This window comes from Pyrus communis, chromosome 4 (genome assembly GCF_041283825.1).
Source record: "Pyrus communis isolate YQ-2024b chromosome 4, ASM4128382v1, whole genome shotgun sequence".
NCBI lineage: Eukaryota > Viridiplantae > Streptophyta > Magnoliopsida > Rosales > Rosaceae > Pyrus > Pyrus communis.
In genome coordinates this window covers 20,253,911-20,275,939 of record NC_142568.1, presented here as the reverse complement: position 1 = coordinate 20,275,939, position 22,029 = coordinate 20,253,911, and the positions used below count along the sequence as shown (strand labels likewise).

At 35.0% G+C, this 22,029-nt stretch overlaps 2 protein-coding genes across 2 annotated transcripts; both read left to right on the top strand.

The window, feature by feature from the left end:
• The first annotated feature begins 10,932 nt into the window (after positions 1-10,932).
• LOC137723494 (calcium-binding protein CML42) lies at positions 10,933-12,177 on the top strand. Its single transcript, XM_068462686.2, has one exon. The coding sequence runs from the start codon at positions 11,270-11,272 to the stop codon at positions 11,897-11,899; it is 630 nt and encodes a 209-aa protein (XP_068318787.2). The 5' UTR covers positions 10,933-11,269; the 3' UTR covers positions 11,900-12,177.
• A 3,333-nt stretch (positions 12,178-15,510) lies between these two features.
• Positions 15,511-17,236, top strand: LOC148697607 (uncharacterized). Its single transcript, XM_088692020.1, has 2 exons — positions 15,511-16,254; positions 16,644-17,236. Exons 1-2 carry the CDS (start codon positions 15,701-15,703, stop codon positions 17,185-17,187), a joined length of 1,098 nt encoding a protein of 365 aa, XP_088548146.1. The 5' UTR covers positions 15,511-15,700; the 3' UTR covers positions 17,188-17,236.
• Positions 17,237-22,029: the final 4,793 nt, after the last annotated feature.

Here is a 22,029-nt window from a genome sequence, read left to right as displayed (position 1 = left end):
AAAGTTGAAGGACCATTACTACAATTTCCTCTAATAAAAGTGACATTAAATCATCCTAAAAAAATAAAAATTTTAAAAACTCAATACATGCCAAACCTCCCTTGGATCCCATTTTATTCATGTTCTTTTGTTATTATTTTTTCTTTTGACGAAAGTTCAAACGGAGTTGATGAAAAAGATCATAACTGCACTTTTTAAGGAATTAAGGGATCAATGATCATGAATTTTTAGTTGAGAGACTATTTATCACATCGCGCCCCGGGCCCCCACCACATCCCGGGCTTAACTCCACCATAGCACGATATTGTCCACTTTGGGCCCTACCACGCCCTCACAGTTTTGTTTCTAGGAACTCACACGAGAACTTCCCAGTGGGTCATCCATCCTGAAATTGCTCTCGTGCGAACTCGCTTAACTTCAGAGTTCTGATGAACTCCGAAGCCACTGAACTTCCAAAATGCCTCGTGCTAGGTAGAGATGAGAATATACATATAAGGTTTATAGGATCCACTCCCCTGGGGATGTGGGATGTTACACTATTATTGTAATTGGGTTAAAATTGAAGGATCATTGCTACAATTTCTTCTAATAAAATCAACATTACATCCTCCTAAAAAAATAAATAAAATTTAAAACAACTCAATACATGCCCAACCTCCCTTGGATACAATTTTATCCATGTTCTTTTGTCACTATTTTTTCTTTGTCAGAGTTTAATTTACATAGGATTTTGAATTTTCATGTTAAGAAACGTTTTTATGTAATTATTTTTTTATTAAAATTTTGTTTATTTGAGACAATTTTATGATACGATCGTCATGTAAAAACGTAAAACTTTATTAAGTAGCGGATAATACTAATTTATGATATTATAATTCACACCATTTATCATGAATCTCTTATGAATTAGACAATAAATTTGAATATTAAAACCCATTTTGGAAAGAAACTAATGTCTTGGGAAATGTATTTTGGTGGGAAGCTATTGACCTTAAAAATCATAAAGCCTACGTGGCGCGCAGGCTGAGTAACTAATAAGCTAACTACATCATTCGGTTGAATGCGGGGCGTGCCAACTCGCCGGCCGAGCTCGGCCGAGGAGTAAAATTTGTTGATGTTGCGTTGAGCACGTTGTTGACTTCTTTATCTTGCGATTGCGGCCGAGGAAGGAACACGTATCGGCCTTCGGGTTTCAGTGTCTAAAGACAAGGCTGCTAGTTCTGCGAAGTTCAATATCAAATTCGGCTTTCAATGTGCCGAATGTAATAACCTGTAACACCTCACTTCGCCGAGATGCTAATGAGATGACCTCTGCTAATAAGGATTCGAAAATCCTTCTCGACCGAGACTTGGATAGATAACCAGTCGGCCTCGACGCAGTAGTGTTTATCCAAATCCTTCTCGACCGAGACTTGGATAGATAACCCATGCGCAGGGCAGTTATGTGTTGAATTGGAGGTTCTTTGATATGAGCATATTTAGGCGACTTACTTAGCTTGTTTTCGTGCATTTATATTGTTAATTCATAGTTGTTTTAGTAGTTTAAGCCATTTTCGTGTGTTTTTAGGTTCATATGGCTAAGAAAGCAAAAAGATGCATTTTGGAGCATTTTGAAGCAAAATTGGAGTTGGAATGGATAACTTATGTTTGGAGCAAAAGGAATGGACGAAATTGAAGGATTCCTAATCCATTGCAGCCACATGCACATTCAATCATTCACACCAAAACCTTGCACATGCTTTCCCATTTCATTATTCATTCACTTTGCAGCCACCATTCACTCTTTAATCCACATGCATTCATCATTATTCACCCTAGCTTTAATTCACATGCAAACACATTCATTTTCAGCACCAAACACCATCATTGACATGCACTCCCATTTTCTCCCAAAACATTGCACATGCATTCATAATCATTCACACCTTGCAGCCATGCCACATGCACTCCCTTTAATTAATTCATCCTAGCTGTCAAAGCACATGCACTCCCACCCTTTAATCACATGCATAAAACAGCCACATGCATCTCCCATCACCATTTCAGATTTCCACCAAGTTCCTAGCTGTCATGTTCCCCCCATTTCACCTATAAATAAGCATCCATTGCATTCATTCTAATTCACACTCATTCATACACATTTCAGTCACAACACTCTTCCATTTTCAGAATGTAGACCATCAAACTCCCTTGTGCCGTGCCCTCCCTTAAAATCCAAACACCATCCTTCCATTTTCACCACTCCCCAAACCATTCACACCATCAAACTATCCTTAGACCTTGTGCTACAACGAAGAGGAAGATAAGAGGGCCTAAACGTTCATACAAGTCAAGTTTGAGTTGTTGGAATGTTTAGGTGTTTCTTTGATTTCAATGTTTAAATTCAATTCTCTTTGTTTTGTACGTATGAGGAATGGAAGAGAAGAGTGCCTAAACGTTCATACAATTCAAGTTTGAGTTGTTGGAATGTTTAGGTGTTTCTTTGATTTCAAAGTTATGAGGAAATTCGAAATATATGTTTATGCTTGCATTTTGAATTGATTAACTTTCGTTGAAATTTCATAAGTTGTTGATTCAATTTGTTTAACCGTTTGATTGATAACTTATTTATGTATGTTTATTAAGAATGCGCGCTTAATTTTCATGCATGAATATGACGCTAGAATATAAGTGAGTTTCACTTAATCGTTATGAACTTATATTCACAAGTAGTGGAGGTTGCTTATAAACAATTACGTTAAATGAATTCTTGGCACTAGTTTCATGCTCATCATAGTAACGAATGCCTCGTCAACACTTATAGTTTTCATGATGCTTAATGATCTTTGATTGTATCTTTATTGTGTTGTTCACGTAAAGGACTTTTGGAGAATGTTGTGAATTGCGTTGCGCTAACCCATCCAATTCATTAACTTAAGGAAAACTTGACGGTTAATTTAAGCGGACCTAATTAACCCGGAATGTTGAGTTTCATAATTTATCGAAAGACCAACTGAGAATCAATCTTGTATGCAAGTGTAACATATGTGGAGATGAACCCCGTAGCTAACTTTCCATCCATTCAATTCTATCAAATTGTTCTTTCTTTTCTTGTTTCTGTTTTCATGTTTAATTTAACTTGTTATTCAATTATGTTAAACATGTGGAACTAATTTCTTTTTAGTTAGAGGCGAATTTGAAGCCATGGACATATGTTAGTTATGATTTGATTTACTCCAGTTATGAATTCATGAACTTTAGATGTGGGTTATTTTTCTGTTTTGATTAAGAACTTGTATATGTATGTGGGTTGAGGGTCGACACTTAATTTGCATGCCTAAACTTGATGCTAGGATGTAAGGGAATTTCACCTAATCGTTATGAACTTATATTCTTGAGTAGTAAAAATCGCTAGTCACGGTTGTGTTTAGTAAACCCTAGGCTGGATTAACATGCGTATTCCATAGTTATGAATGCCTAGTCGATGCTTATGATTTCCGTTGAACTTAATGATCCTTGTTGAATGTCTCTATCATGCGTATTCCATGGTTAGGGACTTTGATTAGGAATGCTTTGGATTGTCGTATGCAATCATCCAATTCAATAACGTTAGGGAAATCTGAAAGTTAGTTTAAGCGAACCTAATTAACTTGGAGCATTGTCATTCATCGTTTGTTGAAGTCATAACTGGGAATCAAATTATATGCATATGTTCATGTGTGGATAAGGAACCCTCTAACTAGTTTCTCATCATTCTTCGTTTTACAATCTGTTTTGTTTCCAAGTTTTTGTTTAGTTTAATTTTGTAAAAATCTAAATCCCCCTTTACTTTATTGTCTAATTTAGTTAGAAAGTATCTTAGTTTGTGTTTTTAAGAGTTTTGATTAAATTTATTTCCCAATTTCGTCCATATTCACCAAAGTGCTCAAAACTGCCCAGAAAGTGTTTTTAAGGCAGTTTTGAGTGTTTTGGGTGATGTTTGAGTCTTTTGGTTTCTTTTAGAGTTTTAAAGTTTAGTTTTACATTCTTTGAGTCTAGTTTAGTGTTTTATATTGCGTTTTTACGTTTTTGAGTCAGTTTCCAAGTGATTAACAATCCCTCCTAATCCCCGGTCCAGAACGATCCCTACTTATACTTATACTACAATTGACAAAAAGAGGGTTTAATTTGTGTGCGTATAAATCTCGCATCATTCTTCTTCCGTTGCCATTGCATATGTATTTATAGGACTAATGTACTTGCTTGGCATGGCCTGATCCTCGGTAGAGTCCTATTTCAAATTCCATGTATCTAACGTGACTTGATCTTTAAAGGATTGCATTTGATCTTTGGTGACGTGGCTTCACCACTTGTTTTCCTCCATCCATCTTCACAGCACCAACCCGAGAAACATGCATTAAAAACCTAGCCTTCCAGAAAACCTATGTTCCTAGGCTTTATCTAAATGAATATTAAATTCATTTCTAATTATCACCGTCTCATAATTTCATCCCATCCATGCATCATGACTTTTCAGACGTCATCATCAAAAGTCTAGCCTATCTAGGCTTCTTACCTCATCATACCTCCATCACCATCAAATCCTAGACTTGTCATATCACCACCAAAAGCCAAGCCTATCTAGGCTTCTGCATGATCTAACCATAACTACGCTCATCCAATTGATGCCGTGCATATCCCAATATTCCATGTTGTCAAATTAGCTAGGATTTAGACAAAAATTAGGTTTAAATAATTTAACATATTACTACGAGATAATATCATGATTAAAATCACGACATTATTTCTCAATAATAATTGAAAATCATTTCAACCACTTTGTCATTCAACGGTGTAAAATTCTACTCATCCAATGGCCTCGATTGCTCGGGCCGATAGTGTAAAATCGGGTCCAAACAGAAGCATATAAGGAAAATATGTTTTGGAGGGGAAAATATGGTGGGAAATTAGTTTTGGAGGGAAAAATATGGCACGAAATTTTACACTCTAATAAAAATTGGCACGAATGAATACATGGTAATAAAATTAGAGAGCTACTAGACCCACTTCATTGTCATATTTCTCCACCCACATCATAATCTTATCCACCATAAAAAGTTAAAAAATTAAAATGCTCTTTCCTCAGCCACTTTTATTCCTAAAATATCCTCATTAGCACTCTCGTTCCGCTCCGAGCTTGTCTCTAAAATTATTGCACCAGTAAAGAATAATTTTAGAGAGCTCAGTGATAGACCTTGGACCATTTTTTTTTCTATTGTTCAAACTCGATACCCTTTATAGAATACCCTTCATCAATTCTTCTTCCACACTTGTGTAAATATCAGGGCCGCCTCTAAGATTTTGGGGGCCCTGTGCGAAATTTATAAATGCGCCCCTTCTTAAGATAAGTCTTAAAAAATGTAGGTCAATTAAGTTTAAAAATATCATTAATAATAAGTAAAAGGAGTTACAAATATAACATTCACTAAATAATCAAAATCAGTTCAATCTTAAACAACAAAAGAAGAAAACGAACTTCAAAAACTCTAACTTTAAAGTTTCACTTGAATATGTAACATTATTATATAATAATATTGAAAAAATACCATCTTTTATGATGTATTATTGACACTCAAAATATCTTATTGTACTCTAAATTTTTGTATTTAAAAAGAAAAAAAAATTACTCTTATAAGGATTGTAAGATAAGATTTTAACGTGCTAACAAAATCAATTTTTGAATATTGAACATTATTTCATAACAAAAGCAATTTTAAATATAGAATATTATTACATATAAATATTAGGTGACAAAAATTTTAGAGGCCCTATGCGACTACACCTTTCGCACCTCCTAAACGCCCCCTCTGGTAAATATCAGCATCTATACACATAAGCAACAAGTTCAAATTACATATCAACCCATGCTGATATCCATTGTTGAAACATCCAACCAAAACAAAAACATTAAATTTGAACTAGAGAGTGGCCGGAGAAATCAAAGAAGAAGCAAACTCTGGTTGCCTGGTTTTTCGGTTCGTCTTCGTCTTCAAGATTTTAATGACAATTAATTTGCAGAAAATATAGAAAATAGTGTGGAATCAGAACAATTTCAATTTGAGTAGCACTGGAATTTTATTGGGTGAGGGTTTAAGGATAGATAAATAGTATGTGAACAGAGAGCTATCTTTTAAGGTATTTATCGGCCATTTTACAAATGAACAAATTTGCAATTAAAATTTTCATTGAAAAGTGGGTGGGGAGATAAGACACTAGGGTGAGAATAACACCACTCTAAAATTATTGTATGAATAAAAACTATGGTGCCACGGTAATATAAAAGTTTTTAGAAAGTTAATTAGGAAAAAAGATAAACTTGACCATATAGGAGCGCTCTTTCCTTTATTTGATTTTCCCTCAAACTTATCTTGTGAAATAAGTAAGGAAATGTTAATTAGTTGTTGCTCACTTGTTACCTCACCAATTCAATATACATGTATATGGAAATACTGATAAAACAAAAAAAAAAAAGTATTTGGAAATAGATTGGCAGTGGCACCACACAATGTACACATGCAAAAGATGGGAGATTAATAACTACCATAGGTATGACGGAAAAAAAATAAAATAAAAAAACCTACCACAAGTAGCTCACTGATTGGTTATGAATTTGTTTGGACTCAAAATTACATCATCGGTCCATGCAATCAAAGCTGTTAAATAAGCATAGCTCTCAACCGTCGGATAGAAAAGTGAAGATAATTTTGTTATTGTTAAAGGATAATATTATGGTTTTTATCATAATAATTATCTTTTAATATGAATTACTTTAACATATTCTTAAGCGGGATAAATAGGATGTGAATTATATCCCTAAGCAAGCGGTGTAGTTCAAATTGAGTTGGGATGTCTGGTGTGTGGACGTGTGGATTGGATATGCAGCGAATTTATATTCAAGAAAGGGGATCAGGATGCATGCATGGATGGGTTTAAAGGTGATGAGATAAGAGGCCTATGTAGGCTAGGCCTTTGGTCATGATGTGATAATTCCACTAAAGGTGATGAGATAAGAAGCCTAGGTAGGCTTGGCTTTTGGTCATGATGTGATAATCTTGGATAGGTTTTTTATTTTGTTTGAAAAGTCACGGATAGCCATCCGGAAGATAGGCTTTAGCTTATGTCAGTCTTTCATTCCATCAGTTAGAGATGCAATTGGACTCTACAAAATTATTATCTGGATGTGCCAAGCAGAAGATAAGAATGCTATAAATACAATATGCTTTGCGACGGAGAACCCGCTCTCTAATTCAACACACAAATTGCCCTATGTAAAACTTCTCAACAACTTTTGAGATTTTATCCTCTCCCTCTTTCTTCTCGCCAACACATCTTCAGTTTGGATAAACAGCACTGTGAAGGCAACCGGCGACATCTTCAGTTTGGATAAACAACACTGAAGCCGTAGAATCAGCCGATTAAGGGGCATCTTCAATTTGGATAAACAGCACTACTTCAAGACCGACTAGTTATTTATCCAAGTCTTGGTCGACAAGGATTTTTGAATCCTTATTGGTAGAGATCATCTCATCAGCCTTCTCGGCAAAGTAAGGTGTTACGGGTTACTACATTCGGCACATTGAAAGCCGAATTTGATATTGAACTTCGCAGAATTAGCAGCCTTATCTTTAGACTCTAGAATTCGAAGGCCGAGACATGTTCCTTCCTCGGCTATAGTCACAAGATCAAGAAGTTAATAGCGCCTAATGCCACATCAATATATTTTACTCCCCGGTCAAACTCGGTCGACAAGTTGGCACACCACGCACACAACTGAAGGATGTAGTTAACTTATTAATTACTTGACTTGCGCTCTACGTAGGCTTGGTAATTTTTGGGGTCAATAGAATTACAAACTCGTACTTCACACGGTACATCTTTGACTCGATTCTCAACGTTGGTAAATCATATGATGATGACATAAGGTTGAAATTTTTCTATGAGTCTTCCCAGGCCCTAAAAGAACAAGCTACCTGTAATGACCCGTCCCAAAAAAATTATAGTTTTTATAATTTTAAAATGTGAATTTACAAAAATGCCTTTTGAAGCAAATACGTTGACTTTTGTTGACCATCTTGTCGTGTCACATAAAATCTGTTTTCTTGGCGTATTCAGGTAGTAGCGTAAACAGAACGTGATTTGGAACTATAACGAAAAAGTTATGGGCGAGTAAAAATAGGGATAAAATAGTCATTACCACCATCAAACCACTCACCTTGAACCCAAGAACAAAGTCCAAACAAGTTTGGGGGCGCCGGAGTTCGAATCAAAGCACACCCAAATCTAGGGTTATGGCGGGTTTTCGTGAAATTGGGGCTTTTCCCAGGAAAATTGGCCTTGGTCGCAGGTATGAAAGTTGTTCCACTTATCAAGATCTTTATCCCTGTTAAATTTGGGAATTTTTGGAGATATTGGATTTTCCGGCGAGTAGGGGCGGCCAACCGCCATGCGCAGCGGCGCGTGGAGGAAAAACCCGAGTTTCCTCGACGTGCTGAATCCGAATCCGCCATCTGTTTTTTGAAATTATAACGTTTTAGTGGAGTTTTACTAAAAGGTCCCTAATTATGTTTAGGTGTGTTGGCGAGAAGTGATCACATTTTCGATAGTTCAAGCGACTTTCGGGCAATGGAAAACCTGTGAGTGTATCCCTTCATAACTTATATATTTTTATAAAATAGTAGCCTAGCATGCGTTACATATTTTATGAACAGAGCATGATTTATAATATGTTTTACAGATTTTCCTACTTTTGATTTATTTAAATTGTTTTTACGTAGTAATTATGATTTAGCGGATTTATATATTACTAAATGTTATGAATCATTGGATTTTCGGTTATGAAATTCTATGGATTCACGTATATGTTTATTAGGATTTATGAATGAGATTTTCCATGGATTTATGAGACGAGGTTTGAGCTTTTGAGATTTGATGTTTGATACAAGATTTTGAAATATATTTTTAGTGCTTATCTAGTGGGTTATCATATGGCACATCCGCACACTACGGGTATTGTCTATGGCCATAGGACACAGATGATGGAGTAGTGAGATATGATATATTATATAACCCCAGCTTCATCGCTGAAAGCAGTGTCGGACAGCTTCACTAGCCACGGTTACTATCGGTGTAGATGTATGCTATTTTATACAGCTTCATCTACGGATGATGGACAGGTTGTTCAGCTTCACCTTTGGGTGATGGGACAGGTTATTCAGCTTCACCTTCGGGTGATGGACAGGTTATTCAGCTTCACCTTCGGGTGATGGACAGCTATTGCCTTCGGGCAACTATGACACCCCTAGTTGAGTACTTCACTAATGACATTTACAGATTTGCCTTTGGATGACGTTTTCAACATTTTTGAGCATGGTTTTACACGTATCGATTTTACGAACATTTTTCGTTGCATGCTAGGGTTTTTATAAAACCTACTATGTAGTATTATATATGCTTTCAAAACAGGGGGTTATTGTGTTCAAAAATAAAAATGTTTTCCTATTATTAGGACTAATATTATAAATTTTGGTCCATTCACATTTTCTGGTTTTGCGCCCCCTTTAGGATTTAGATTCGAGGCACATGATTCTGGCGTCAGGACTCTACAACATAGATATTCTCGAGTCTTCTCAGTATAAGTATCATTTCTTTGTTCGTACATTTTCATAATAATTCCTTCCATATTATTCTTAGTAGTTGTATGCTCTGAACACGATTCTGCATCGGTTTATATCTTTCTAATTAAATATTTTATCGGTATGCATGTTTTTAATGGTTTCGTCATCTTCAGATGTCAGCCAGCACATATATATCCTGATATTTGAGGATATCGAGATTAAGACGTGTCGCTACCAAATATGTGAGAAGTAAAAAAAAAAAAATGTGAATATCACTCTAAAAAGACTAGTCAACTATCAAACGCGCCTAAAATAAATACCCTGAGCATGTGCGGTATAGGCAGGGGTACGGGTCGAATCGAGTTGTCCCAATTGGGCCAGACATGTATCTTAGACCATATCTTGCATCAATGTGCGCCACGTGGCCCAACTATTCAACTAGATTCGTTGTCGACTGTATTGACCGACATTTTTATTTAAACATTCTAGTTTTATTTGCAGAGTGTTCTTTTTATTTTACAATGTTACACACCTGATCTGAATAATTTATTTGTTGAGTTGTTCTCTAAGATCAATTTTTTTACCATTCAAAAATAAATTTAAAATTGTTTAGTAGTTTATGGTTATTCAGTAAAATAAAATAGACATATCACGTTAACAATTTTAGTTGAACAGTTAAACGTTTTTTGATTTGCTTATTTTTTAAAGAATAAATTAAAAAAGTAAACAATTTAGATCATTGTGCAACATAAGGAAGAGTAATATTACACTTACCATATTTTTATAGGAAAACTAATGAAAAGAGTTTGAAAACTTTGAGTTTTAACGATAAGGACAAAATAAAGGATAAAGTGAATAGTACTAGGAGTGATTTTTTTAGTGTAAAAATGTAGTTTTTCGTTAAAATGAACAGTACTGTAAGCTTTTTGTTAAAATTCCCTATTTTTATATCACGTTATACCACATGCCTAATAGAGATAGGATTCCCGATTCACCAACCCATGTTGGTCTACCTCTAATTAGACAAATTGGATAATGCCAGAGAGACCAACCAAATATGCAAAACAAACATCAATAGAAAATAAACATATTAATCAATATTTAAATAATAATCATATTATCCATAATCATATTATTTAATTCACAAAATATAATTTAAAATTTTAATATCTCCCACACCGAAAAAGTCCAATCTCAGGTCATTTTCTATCTCTCTTTTTTCTTTTTACTTTTAAATTTTATTGGTTGTCGACCATGGACTTTTATTCTTGCCTTGGGTCAACAACGACCGACTTGTGGCTGGAGAATTTGTCACGCAGTTGCTTGTTCTACCATGTAAAAGCAATGGCAAACATCTGGAAGTTGTACCGAGCAATAGTCACTGGCAACGGAAAATGCATCATGTAATAGTACAATTTACAAAGTCTAAACAAACACACAAACTAAAATAATACCAAACGCCGGCCACACGCGCACCAGCCCTCTATAATAATACCACCACTTGTTGATCATCCCACCATACCAGACTTCTCTTGTACATTTTGTTATCTGCATCCTCTTCGTTACCGTCGTCGGCGTTGCTGTCTTCGTCGTTATCCTACTGATTACTACATAATTAGTTAATTACTCAATTATATATGGCCTCTACAGTTTCAGGGACTGGTGCTCCTTCGTTAAAACGGCCTTCGGCGTCGTTTCGCCTCCGCTGCACGAGTCTCAACTCCCTCCGCCTCCGCCGCATCTTTGATATGTTCGACAAGAACAAAGACGGCTTCATCACTGTCCACGAGATCAGCCAAGCCCTAGCACTTCTCGGGTTAGACACTGAAATCTCCGACCTCCATTCCACGATAAAATCCTTCATCCAACCCTCAAACGACGGCCTCAACTTCGACGACTTCCTCTCCCTCCACCAATCCCTCTATGACACCTATTTGGACAATAACAACAACGACGACGAGGTTGTTGCTTCCGCTGCTGAGGGAGCATCAACAGCGGCACGCGACGGAAACTCAAAGGAGAATATGTTGTCGCAAGAGGAGTCGGATCTTTCGGAGGCGTTCAAGGTGTTTGATGAGGACGGCGACGGGTACATATCGGCTAAAGAGTTGCAGACGGTTCTTGCCAAGCTTGGATTCCAGGAAGGCAATGAGATTGATAGAGTTCAGAAGATGATCACCTCCGTTGACCATAATCATGACGGTCTCGTCGACTTGTTCGAGTTTAAGCACATGATGCGCACTTCCGTTCTTGTTCCCTCCTCTTAATTAGAGAAATTTTTTATTGTGTTTGAAACACGGTTTTGTACACTAAGTATATTATAATATTTAATGTATCCGGCTGTATTTCTCGTACACTGAATGTTTTTTACTTAATTATATATTCTTAATCTACTAGACTCGATGCATTGACATGCAACATGCATTTGCTTATGGATCCTACGTACATGCGTGGTTCGATCATGTAATTTAGCTAGCTTCTCAAGTTTAATTCCATTTTCATGGCATTGATTAATAAGTACTCCTCTTTAATTTTTTTTTAGTTAGTGATTAGAGTGTATATCCCTATTGGTATTGGGCCATTGGCTATTGTACTCAACCTCTCATGCCTTTCATTAAACTTTTCTTGTGTACATTTATGCATACATGATGAAATGTTCGCTTCCTTCTACGTTTTGTCGTTTTCTTTTAAACCTTGTTATGATTATATAATGCGATTTTTTTTTTTAAAACCTGTTTATGTTTACATAATGCAACGTGAGTTAGATTGGCTAATGTCGACGAAAGAAAGTTATTAATTTTTAAATAAATTAAATACATAGTATTGGAGGTATTGTTGATTAATTCAATAATATTTCACCGGTTATATTCAAAAGTAATTAATCTTAAATTAAGAATGATTGAGAAATAGTCTGTATATTAATTGATCAAATATAATTGGGACGTCCACCTTCATGTATGCTATTGACACGAATGCCTATTATCGTTTGGAAATAGATAAATTATTGTGTTTTCGAAAAGTGATCACATATATTCCATGTGGTCTCTAGTAGATCAATTAAAAAACAAGTCAATAAACGTTAGCAGTGGCTTTAACAATTCATTTTCCTTTTATATGAATGCAAGTAAACTTTCAAGCAAAGTGAAAGGTCGTCTGATCACTAAAAATTGAATAGTTCGCTGGCTTGGCTCTTGTCTCTTGTTGTGAAGGATTGAAACAGACGCAACGCCCCACTAGTTAGCTTGAAGAGAAAAACTTACATGAACAAGATTAATGTTATTGTGGTGTCTAAAATCACTAATACAAGATCATAGGAAGAGTCTTGGAACAAGTTCACCACTGTCACGGTGTTCCTATACAAGGCCACCTGAGAAGCAGTGGCGGATCTAGAAAATAATATTAGGGGGTCAGTAAGAATAGTGCGCATAGAGCGCAAATTTTTTTTACCAGAAATAGCACGCGTATCGCCATTTCATAGAGTCTTGGTAGGTCTGAAGTTATTTGGAAAAGCATAATGCACACCTGTTAATGCCTCATTTGCAAGGGTAACTAACATGTTCCAAGGCTGCTCCCATATGAATGCTTAACAAAGAAACACACTTATCTTGACCACACTAACAATGTTTGATATCATTGCATCCCATTAATATGTTTGTTCAAGAATGATGATGCTTTGTTATTCACTGAGATCACCATTTCATTCACTCTTCTTTCAAACATTTGATCAAAAGGGCATGTATGAAGCCAACTCTAATCTTCAAAAGGGCAGAACCAAAGGTATCCATGGATATTCACCGAAATTCAAAGGGTCAGCACCTAAGGCATCCATGAACGTTCACCGAAGTTCGAGGGGTCAGCTAACCCCCCTGACTCTCAATGCATCCGCCACTGAGAATAGTCTCATAACTTTATATTAGTAGCCTGAGATACACGTCGGTGGTGAACCTGTTTTACTGTTGCTGTCTCCACCAGTGTTCGACAACTAATTCCATTGATAAATTTCCCTTGGCTGTTAACTGTCTTCTATTTTATACGCTCTCCTTGTTATTCCAGAATTTTTGCTCACTATGACAATAGAATGTCGCCTCTGTTAAAAACCAATCGCAAGTTCGCAATCCCTTAAGTTGAGGAATAATATCCTGATATAATTACAAGTCCATATTCTTGATAAATTTTTCAATGTGTCGGGAATACAATCCAGTAAAACAAGTGTTATAATATAAATGTTTGAATATTTAGAAAACAATTTCAGCCACTTATCTTATGACACTCATTGTACCGGACCGTATTTCCAACACACTAAAAAACCTCTCCATTATTCTCTTAGGGTTGTATGCCAATTGGTAGGATCTGGAATTTGTTCCAAACATTATTTCACACACACGTACATACAAATAAATATTCTGATAAAATCCTCGAATCCAGGGGTTGGTTAATTTCATTTTAATTAGATTATGTAAATCTTTAGACTATACAATAATGTGGGGACAAATTTGTAGTTTAAATGCCATTTTCATCGTTAATATTCATTACAAAATACACTTGATAATGCATTCAATCGTCATTGCTGGATGCTTATGAACAATTCATTTTTAATATTTTTCTTCATTTGTTAATTCCTTTCCTATTTAGATTCCTAGAGTTTTTAGGGTTAAATTATATTATAAATAGGTCATCTTGATGTTAATTAGGTTTGTAATCTTTCATATTATTAATCAAATTTTGAGAGCTTATCTCTATTCTTTGGAGCTCCAGAAATCTATTGAAGGATAACTGTTTGTGATCTCTTTATCCTTTAACTTCTTTTGTGTCCTATTCATCTTTTTTTTATTTTAATTTTTTTAGAAAATCTCGACAGTACGAAGAAACAAACAAATGCACTAGCTGGTAATCGAGCCTGATTCATCTATTATGATTAACATATGTTTTTTTTTTAGTTTTATATATAACTAGGACAATTCATTCTTTTAATCATCATTTAAAGAATATTTTAAAAAAATTAATAAAATTGCACATTGTTTTGTCATTCTTGTATATTAATTAAATTGACGATTTTAGTATCAAGTAACGTAGTCATGTTGAATTTTTCATTGCTTGATATATATAAATGATTAAACAATTTCTAATTTGATAATTTTTTTTGAAGAAGCGATCAAAGAAAATATGCTAATCGCAATTAATGAACAAGATGGTGTCCCGCAGGTTGATAAATTATATATTTTCCTTTTGTATAAGAGACAACTTAGCTCAAATTTCGGAAATTGCTTAAGATTTTATATAACCGAGATTAGAAGCTTCCATCCAATAGGTTTCATCTTATGTCATTTATTTGACCAACCAAAAAGTGGGGTCATCATAGTTTTCATAATCTCTCGTGAGCAAGAAGTTAAAGTTTCAAGAGCAATCCAAGGACGACTAACATTTCTTTTCTTTTTTTTTGACAAATGCTACGAGGAGTATCTCAAAAGTGAAACTCTTTACATATTATCTATCATTTTATATTTTTGACATAATATTTTACAATGTTAACATGAAAATTAGCGTCAAATATATTAGAAAATTCATGAAAAATCTCACTTTAATTTGAGAGAGTCCTCTTAACATTTAACTTTTTTTTTTAAAAAAAAATTGCATGAATTTGTGGATTCGATCCTCAAGTTCTGGTCGATTGATGCAAGCAACCAACTTTTGGACCACTTGCCAATGGTTTTCTAGTATATGCGTGGTTTGAGTTTTCAAACATTAAACAAGAATCTGGACGGTTCACGTTATGTGACCGGCTAGTACTAGTGTACTTATTTGGACCAACCCTAACTTCTTACTTGTAAATTTTATTTCCTAGCTTAATTTATGGATTTCGGAGTGAGACTTTCCAACCTCCTCCCCCACTCTTTGGTTTGGCCATGCACATGCAATATATCATATCTCTATCTATATCTATAGATCTCTATGCTGATATTATTCTTATATATATATATATATATATGATCCGTGATCCCAATATATATAAATAATTACAGATGTATATTGTGTACGTAACATTTGGCCTTAACTAGCAGCTACGTGCGATGGAAATCATGAACCATGAAGGAAGTTTCTCCTTCAGCTGCTCCGAGTCCGACATGAACTTTTCTTCCCTCTCACATTACACCGACGAAGATGATGACGACGATGAATCGTACATCGAAATAGCGCTTGACCATCATCACCATGATCATCCTAAACCATCAAACCAAGATGATGATGAGGATGAAGATCGTGATCGTGGAGGATTAGACCATGCGGATTACTTGCGCATATCGTTTTCGTCTAGTCTTCTCCCGGAGCTCTCCGCCACCACCCTTTCTCCCAATCACGTCTCTAAGCCTGCTTCTGATCACCCAATAAACCATATTCCGTCGTCACCGACAGTATCATATTCTTGCCCTCTCGATTCTTCTTCCATGGAAGGCAGTTGTAGGGGTCCGCTAGGATCGGATGAGCCTTCAAGGCTCAACAGAAGTACTAGTACAAAAGAAAGATTGCCCAGAGTCAACCGGCTAGTCAACACGCTGCTGTTTGGTCTCCGGTCATCATCGGAATCACCTACCCCTGCGGACGACGCTGACCTGGAACGGAGCAGGTATGCGATACTAATAAACAACTTAATTAACCCATGTCTTTATTATAATAGTTGTTCATTTCGTTGAAAATTAGTGTGAATGCACCAAAACTATAAAATATGTACTTGTTATTGTGCAACAGTCATATCATTAACAACATGTGTAACGAGGCCGATATCTGGCTGTATTCTTAAATTTAAGTAGGTATTTTTACATATTTAGCTCAATCACACTTTTACACGTGCATAATTTTTTGTCTGCATATAGATATATATGTTGTCAACATGTAATTTGCATTAATAAAAAATAAGTCAATTCTAGAAAAAGGCTAAACAATGTCCGCTTACAAATAGATTTAATACCCTTTACTAATTACCAGATGGCATGTGTTTGCATGAAACTAATAAAGGAAAACATCAAACAAAAGAACCTCAAGAAAAGGTGGCATCATGAAGTTGCTCTTCAAGTTCCGAGCCATGAATCTTGGAGCCCTGGTAGCTTCATTTGCAAAACCCCGCCAAGCTGCTTGCGACGATGAGGATCCTCACCAATCCCAAAACATTAATCGTCGACGCAAGAATAACAAATCGAAAGAGAGTGGCAGCAATGCTCTTCCATGGTCGGTTCAAAAGAAGCAAGGGAAAAGCAGCAGGACCAAGAACTCTTCAGAAGCAGTAGGAGGAGGTGACAAGTCCAGAGTATTATTGGAGATAAACTTGAGCGCAGTTAGAGGGATTTTAGAAGCTATAGGAAATAGCATGAGCACAGGTGGTACTGGTCGGAAACAAAGAAGAACAAGGAGCTGCCCAAGTTCTATTAAGTCCTCCCCAATTCACCAAGGATTTACAGGTGATGACCATAGTAATAAAGTGTGCTTTCATACAAGAGAAACCTCAATTCAGGCTGCAATTGCTCACTGTAAAACTTCATTTGAACAAACATCCATGTCCTGATTAATTTTGGCTTTTGACGTATACACATGTTTGTTGTAGTGTGGTTTTAGTTTTGGTTCACATGAATATTTTTTTATGCACAAACTCTTCTAACAAGATCTTGTTTTCGATGGACTTTGATCACTTACATGAACAACCAAGTAAGAAGAATATTAATAAACAACCAAAATGTCCCATTACTCACACGAACAAGTAAGAAGAATAATACAAAACAAACAAAACGCCATACATAAAAGGGCACAAATGCACACCAAGAATTCAAGAATGTATAATGTTTCGACGATTCTGCCTACGTCCACTTTGGTGTTACTTGAGATACCTCACTATATTATGAAAAGTCTTTTTGGTTACAAGAACCTCTTTGCTCCTCTAAACCCTACTTGATATCTCACAGGCCCCTTCACGATCTCTCAAAGTATTTTCCTTGTGTTTCACGTACAAAGAATAAAATCATCATAAAATTATATTTATATTTATAGGCTTAGGTTACAACGGTTCGTCCAAAACCAACGACCGATCGTCCCTGCACTTTTGGTATGTACGATGATAACCATAAAATAATATAGAAGGGATTTATCTAGGAACAAAAAATACTTTAGAAGTCATTTTCTGGCCTAATTGGCATAATGTGAGGCCATACATATTGTAAAACCTATGTAAAATAAGGGAATGAACTTGTCGTACAAAATCTCTCCATAGATCTTGTTATCAAAATACCGAACAAAAGCAAACACACCTTAAAAAAAATAAAAACGATTTATAGTGCCAATTGGAAGTGTTTTTATCATTTCTTATACCTCAATAGTATGAATGCTTACAACTGTTAGAAAATTTAATAATATTATTATTATATTAAATTTATTAATTAAATGGAAATTAAAAGTAGAGCCTTTTGGTAGAAAGATATGTCTACTTAAATGAAGTGTTGCAACTTTTGACTCTTCATAAATAGTCATATGCTTTCCAAAGAGGTATCTCACATTCTATAAATAGGGAAGCCCCCCTATAATCACAAGATAACTTTTCATCATACATACATATAGTGCATTAAATATTAGAGAGTCTCATTGAGTCCATATAAGAGAGTTTTCAACACAACCGTGGTTCATGGAGCCTTGTGATTTGGAGTGCTACTATTACAAGGACGTGGTCGATGTATCTTGGAAGACATGCGCTGATCAACCATGAGCACCGTAGTGGGACGTAAATTTGTCTTAAGGACTAAGTGTCCAACACTTGCCTCGACCGTATTTTATAGGTTTTTCTAATCCATTATATCATGTTCATTTATCATTAGTTACTCATGTGCATGCATTATTGTGATATATAATTGCATAAATTATTTCTTGATTTTCTATGTGATTTATTATAACAATTAGACCCTAATTTTTTGCAACAACAACAGCCCTCTATCGGCCTCTATGATGATGCAAACAAACCAAATCAACCACAAGAAAAATATCAATACACCTAGCAAAGGCAAATCAACTCTACAATTACAAGTAAACCCCTTTTGTTCTAACCCTAGGTCTCAATTTCTCGCTCTCCCCGCTCACAACACTCAAGGTGTCTTTCTTGTAGTTGTCAATCGTTATCTTTGCTGACAACGAAGCTAATTGGAGTTTGAGAAGATAAAAAAGCTTTAGGAAGAAGGGAAATAAACAGATGGTAGATCTTATAAAAAAAAAAGAGAGAAGAAGAGACGGAGCGGAGAAGACAACTTGCTGCAGCCTACTTGATGTGTCATTCATATTCAACAAATATACCTTTAGTCTATAAATCGACTCAAACCCCTCTATAATTCTATTAACCGTGAATGCATTAACCTTCTATTTCCATTTGCGATCAGATTTTTATCTCCAGCTCTTTCTCTTACGAGCAACCTTTAGTAAAAGTATAATACAACGTCAGATTGCCAAGGATATATTCTCAAAATTTTCTTTTGTAAAACTCTAGTCACCAAATTTCTTTAAAGTAATATGTAGACACTTATTGATAGACTTTTATTATGGATATAAACGGAAAAGATTCAACTTTATGATAGTGAAATTTTGGTGGTTGAGATGTGGCCATCTTTTTTATCTTCAATTAGCATGGAGTTTTGGGGTCGTTAAATATTTTATTGAGTCAGATTCTACTATAGCAGCTACTTAAGTTTCATACGCTTTTGTACACTTTGATTTTGGCTAGTTGAGATCTTATCTCAAACTTTGTCATTGCGAGATCAAGCATATTTATAGAAAGATGAATATGGTTGGGGATGATATGGACAACTTATTCTTTCATTGGATTTTGGGCTACGTTTTCTTTCATAGGCCTCTTCCCCCTTGCAACTGTGAAATATATTGCAAAATTATGCTAACAATTTATATAATCAAATATAACAAATTAAATGTATAATTACGATTAGCTTTATGACAAATTAAATGAGAAAAAGAGAATTAGAAAATCTAGCCTGTGAACCAAAGAGAGGCGCTACGTTACTGCCCTAAAGTCGTAGATGTCTCTCCACGTGCAAGTTATGGTGGTTCCTACAACTCCAAGATACAACATAAAGCCTCACAAGATGTCTGATTTGCTATATATGTACGCCAGTGACAAACGGAATTGCCAAATAGTGATCAATTACCCAAAGATAAAACACATGAATTGTAGGTTTGAAAATTTGATGATGATAGAAATATGAAGGGTGAAGGAAATAGAGTATTTTTAACGTATGTTGTTTTCTATCTGAGATTCCTTATTCAAAGAACTCCTCATACCCCCTTAAAAAAGAATTATGACTCTTCAAATGAAATAATGAAATAATGAGTTTTGAATCTTTATGATAAAATAAAATAATGGCTAAATAGCCAAAATGGTCCCTGAGATTTGTATAATCAATAAAAATGGTCTCTGAGATTGAAAATCAATAGAAATAGTCCCTGAGATTGTCTATCACCCATGATTTTGGTCATTTCGTTAAAAACTCTTTGGGGAATTTTCAAAGCTTAGTAACTCAATCGTTTCTTAACCAAATTTGACCCATAATATATCAAAATGAAGATAGAAAAGTACAGAACAAGATTATACCTATTTGGAAGCCCAATGGTTGCCGGAGATAGCCAAAACATAGCTTGAAAGATGACTGGTCCGTGGAAAAATTGGAAAATTCGCCGGAAACTGTGTAAAACTTTAAACGTTCATAACGTCTTCAATACTCAACGAAATTAAGTGATTAAAAAACGAAAATCATACTTCTCAACAAGACGAAGATAATGGTACCTTTATTGATGGCTAAATCGCCATGTTTTGGCCGGAAAACGGCTCAAAAGTGGCTAACTCGAAAATGATTTGCCACTTTCGAGCCGTTTTCCGGCCAAAACACTGCGAGTTAGCCATCGATAAAGATACCATTCTCTTCGTCTCATCGAGAAGTATAATTTTCGTTTGTGAATCACACGATTTCGTTGAGTATTGAAGAAGTTATGAACGCTTAAAGTTTACCCAGTTTCCGGCGAGTTTTCCAGTTTTTCACGGACCAGTTACCTTTCAGGCTATTTTCCGGCTATCTTCGGCAAACATTGGGCTTCCAAATGGTATAATCTTGTTCTACACTTTCCTATCTTCATTTTGATATATTATGGGTTGAATTTGGTTAAGAATTGATTGAGTTACGAAGCTTTGAAAATTGCCCGAAGAGTTTTTAACGGAATGACCAAAATCATGGACGGTGGATAATCTCAGGGACCATTTCTATTGATTATGCAAATCTCATGGATCATTTTGGCTATTTAGCCTAAAATAATTAAAGTAACCAACAACAACCCTACGATGATGACATATTAAATCTGAAGTGACTCAAATATAGAAGTGATGCTAGAGATCTCATGTACTTAGATAATATTTTGTAGATCATATGATCAGGCAATTGAGAATTGAATTCATTTTTAAATCATTAAATAAGATATCTAACCTTCAACAACCACATCATGTTGTTTACAAAATATAATCTAAAAACATAGTCTTCCTAACATTTTTGAAAATATAAGCAACGGATACATGAAAATTTAGAATGAGCTTTTTTAAGTGTATCGTTAGCCCAACGTTGTCTGAGAACGAGTGAAAGAGGAGGTAAGATGAATAAAAAATTCCTTAATTTCAGCTTAACTCACGTCGGCCAAATAATGAAATCAAGGCTGCTCAGTATAGCACTAGCATTTGAGCAAATAAAAAACTCTTAAGTCAATGGATTCCTCCATGTCCACGTAATATATAATTACTCAAACTAATATATAATGTGTTTGGTGCTTGGGAAAAACGTAAAAGAGCAAAGAAAAAAAAAGTGTATAATATTAACGTACAGTTTTATTAGCGTCACTTATTTAATAAATGTTAAAAATGTTAGGGAAATCAAATTTTTAAATCATCTTTTGTAAATTATAAATGATGTGGCGATTGATGGTTGAACTCATTTTTTTAATGAGCATCATCTCGACATGTATCTAATACAATCATTATCTCAATGATTAGACAATAATTGTAATAAATACATAATATTGTAGCTAGTCCCTTGATTCAAAATTAATTTTCCTATATTTTATCACTGTTTAATCTACCTACTGTTTGAAACGAATATATTTTACTTACTGTTTAATTTTTATGAAAACAGTGTCGCTATTGTTTAATTTTTACTAGAAACAATGCATCTAATAGTTTATTTTACAAAAAAAAAAAAAAAACAAGAACTTAAAAACAAATTAAATGTTGTTGACCATCAAAAACAAAATTTAATGTCTAGAAAAAAACGTAACAGACATCGCATTGTTTTGTAAAACAAAATTTATGAACATCTTTTACCTT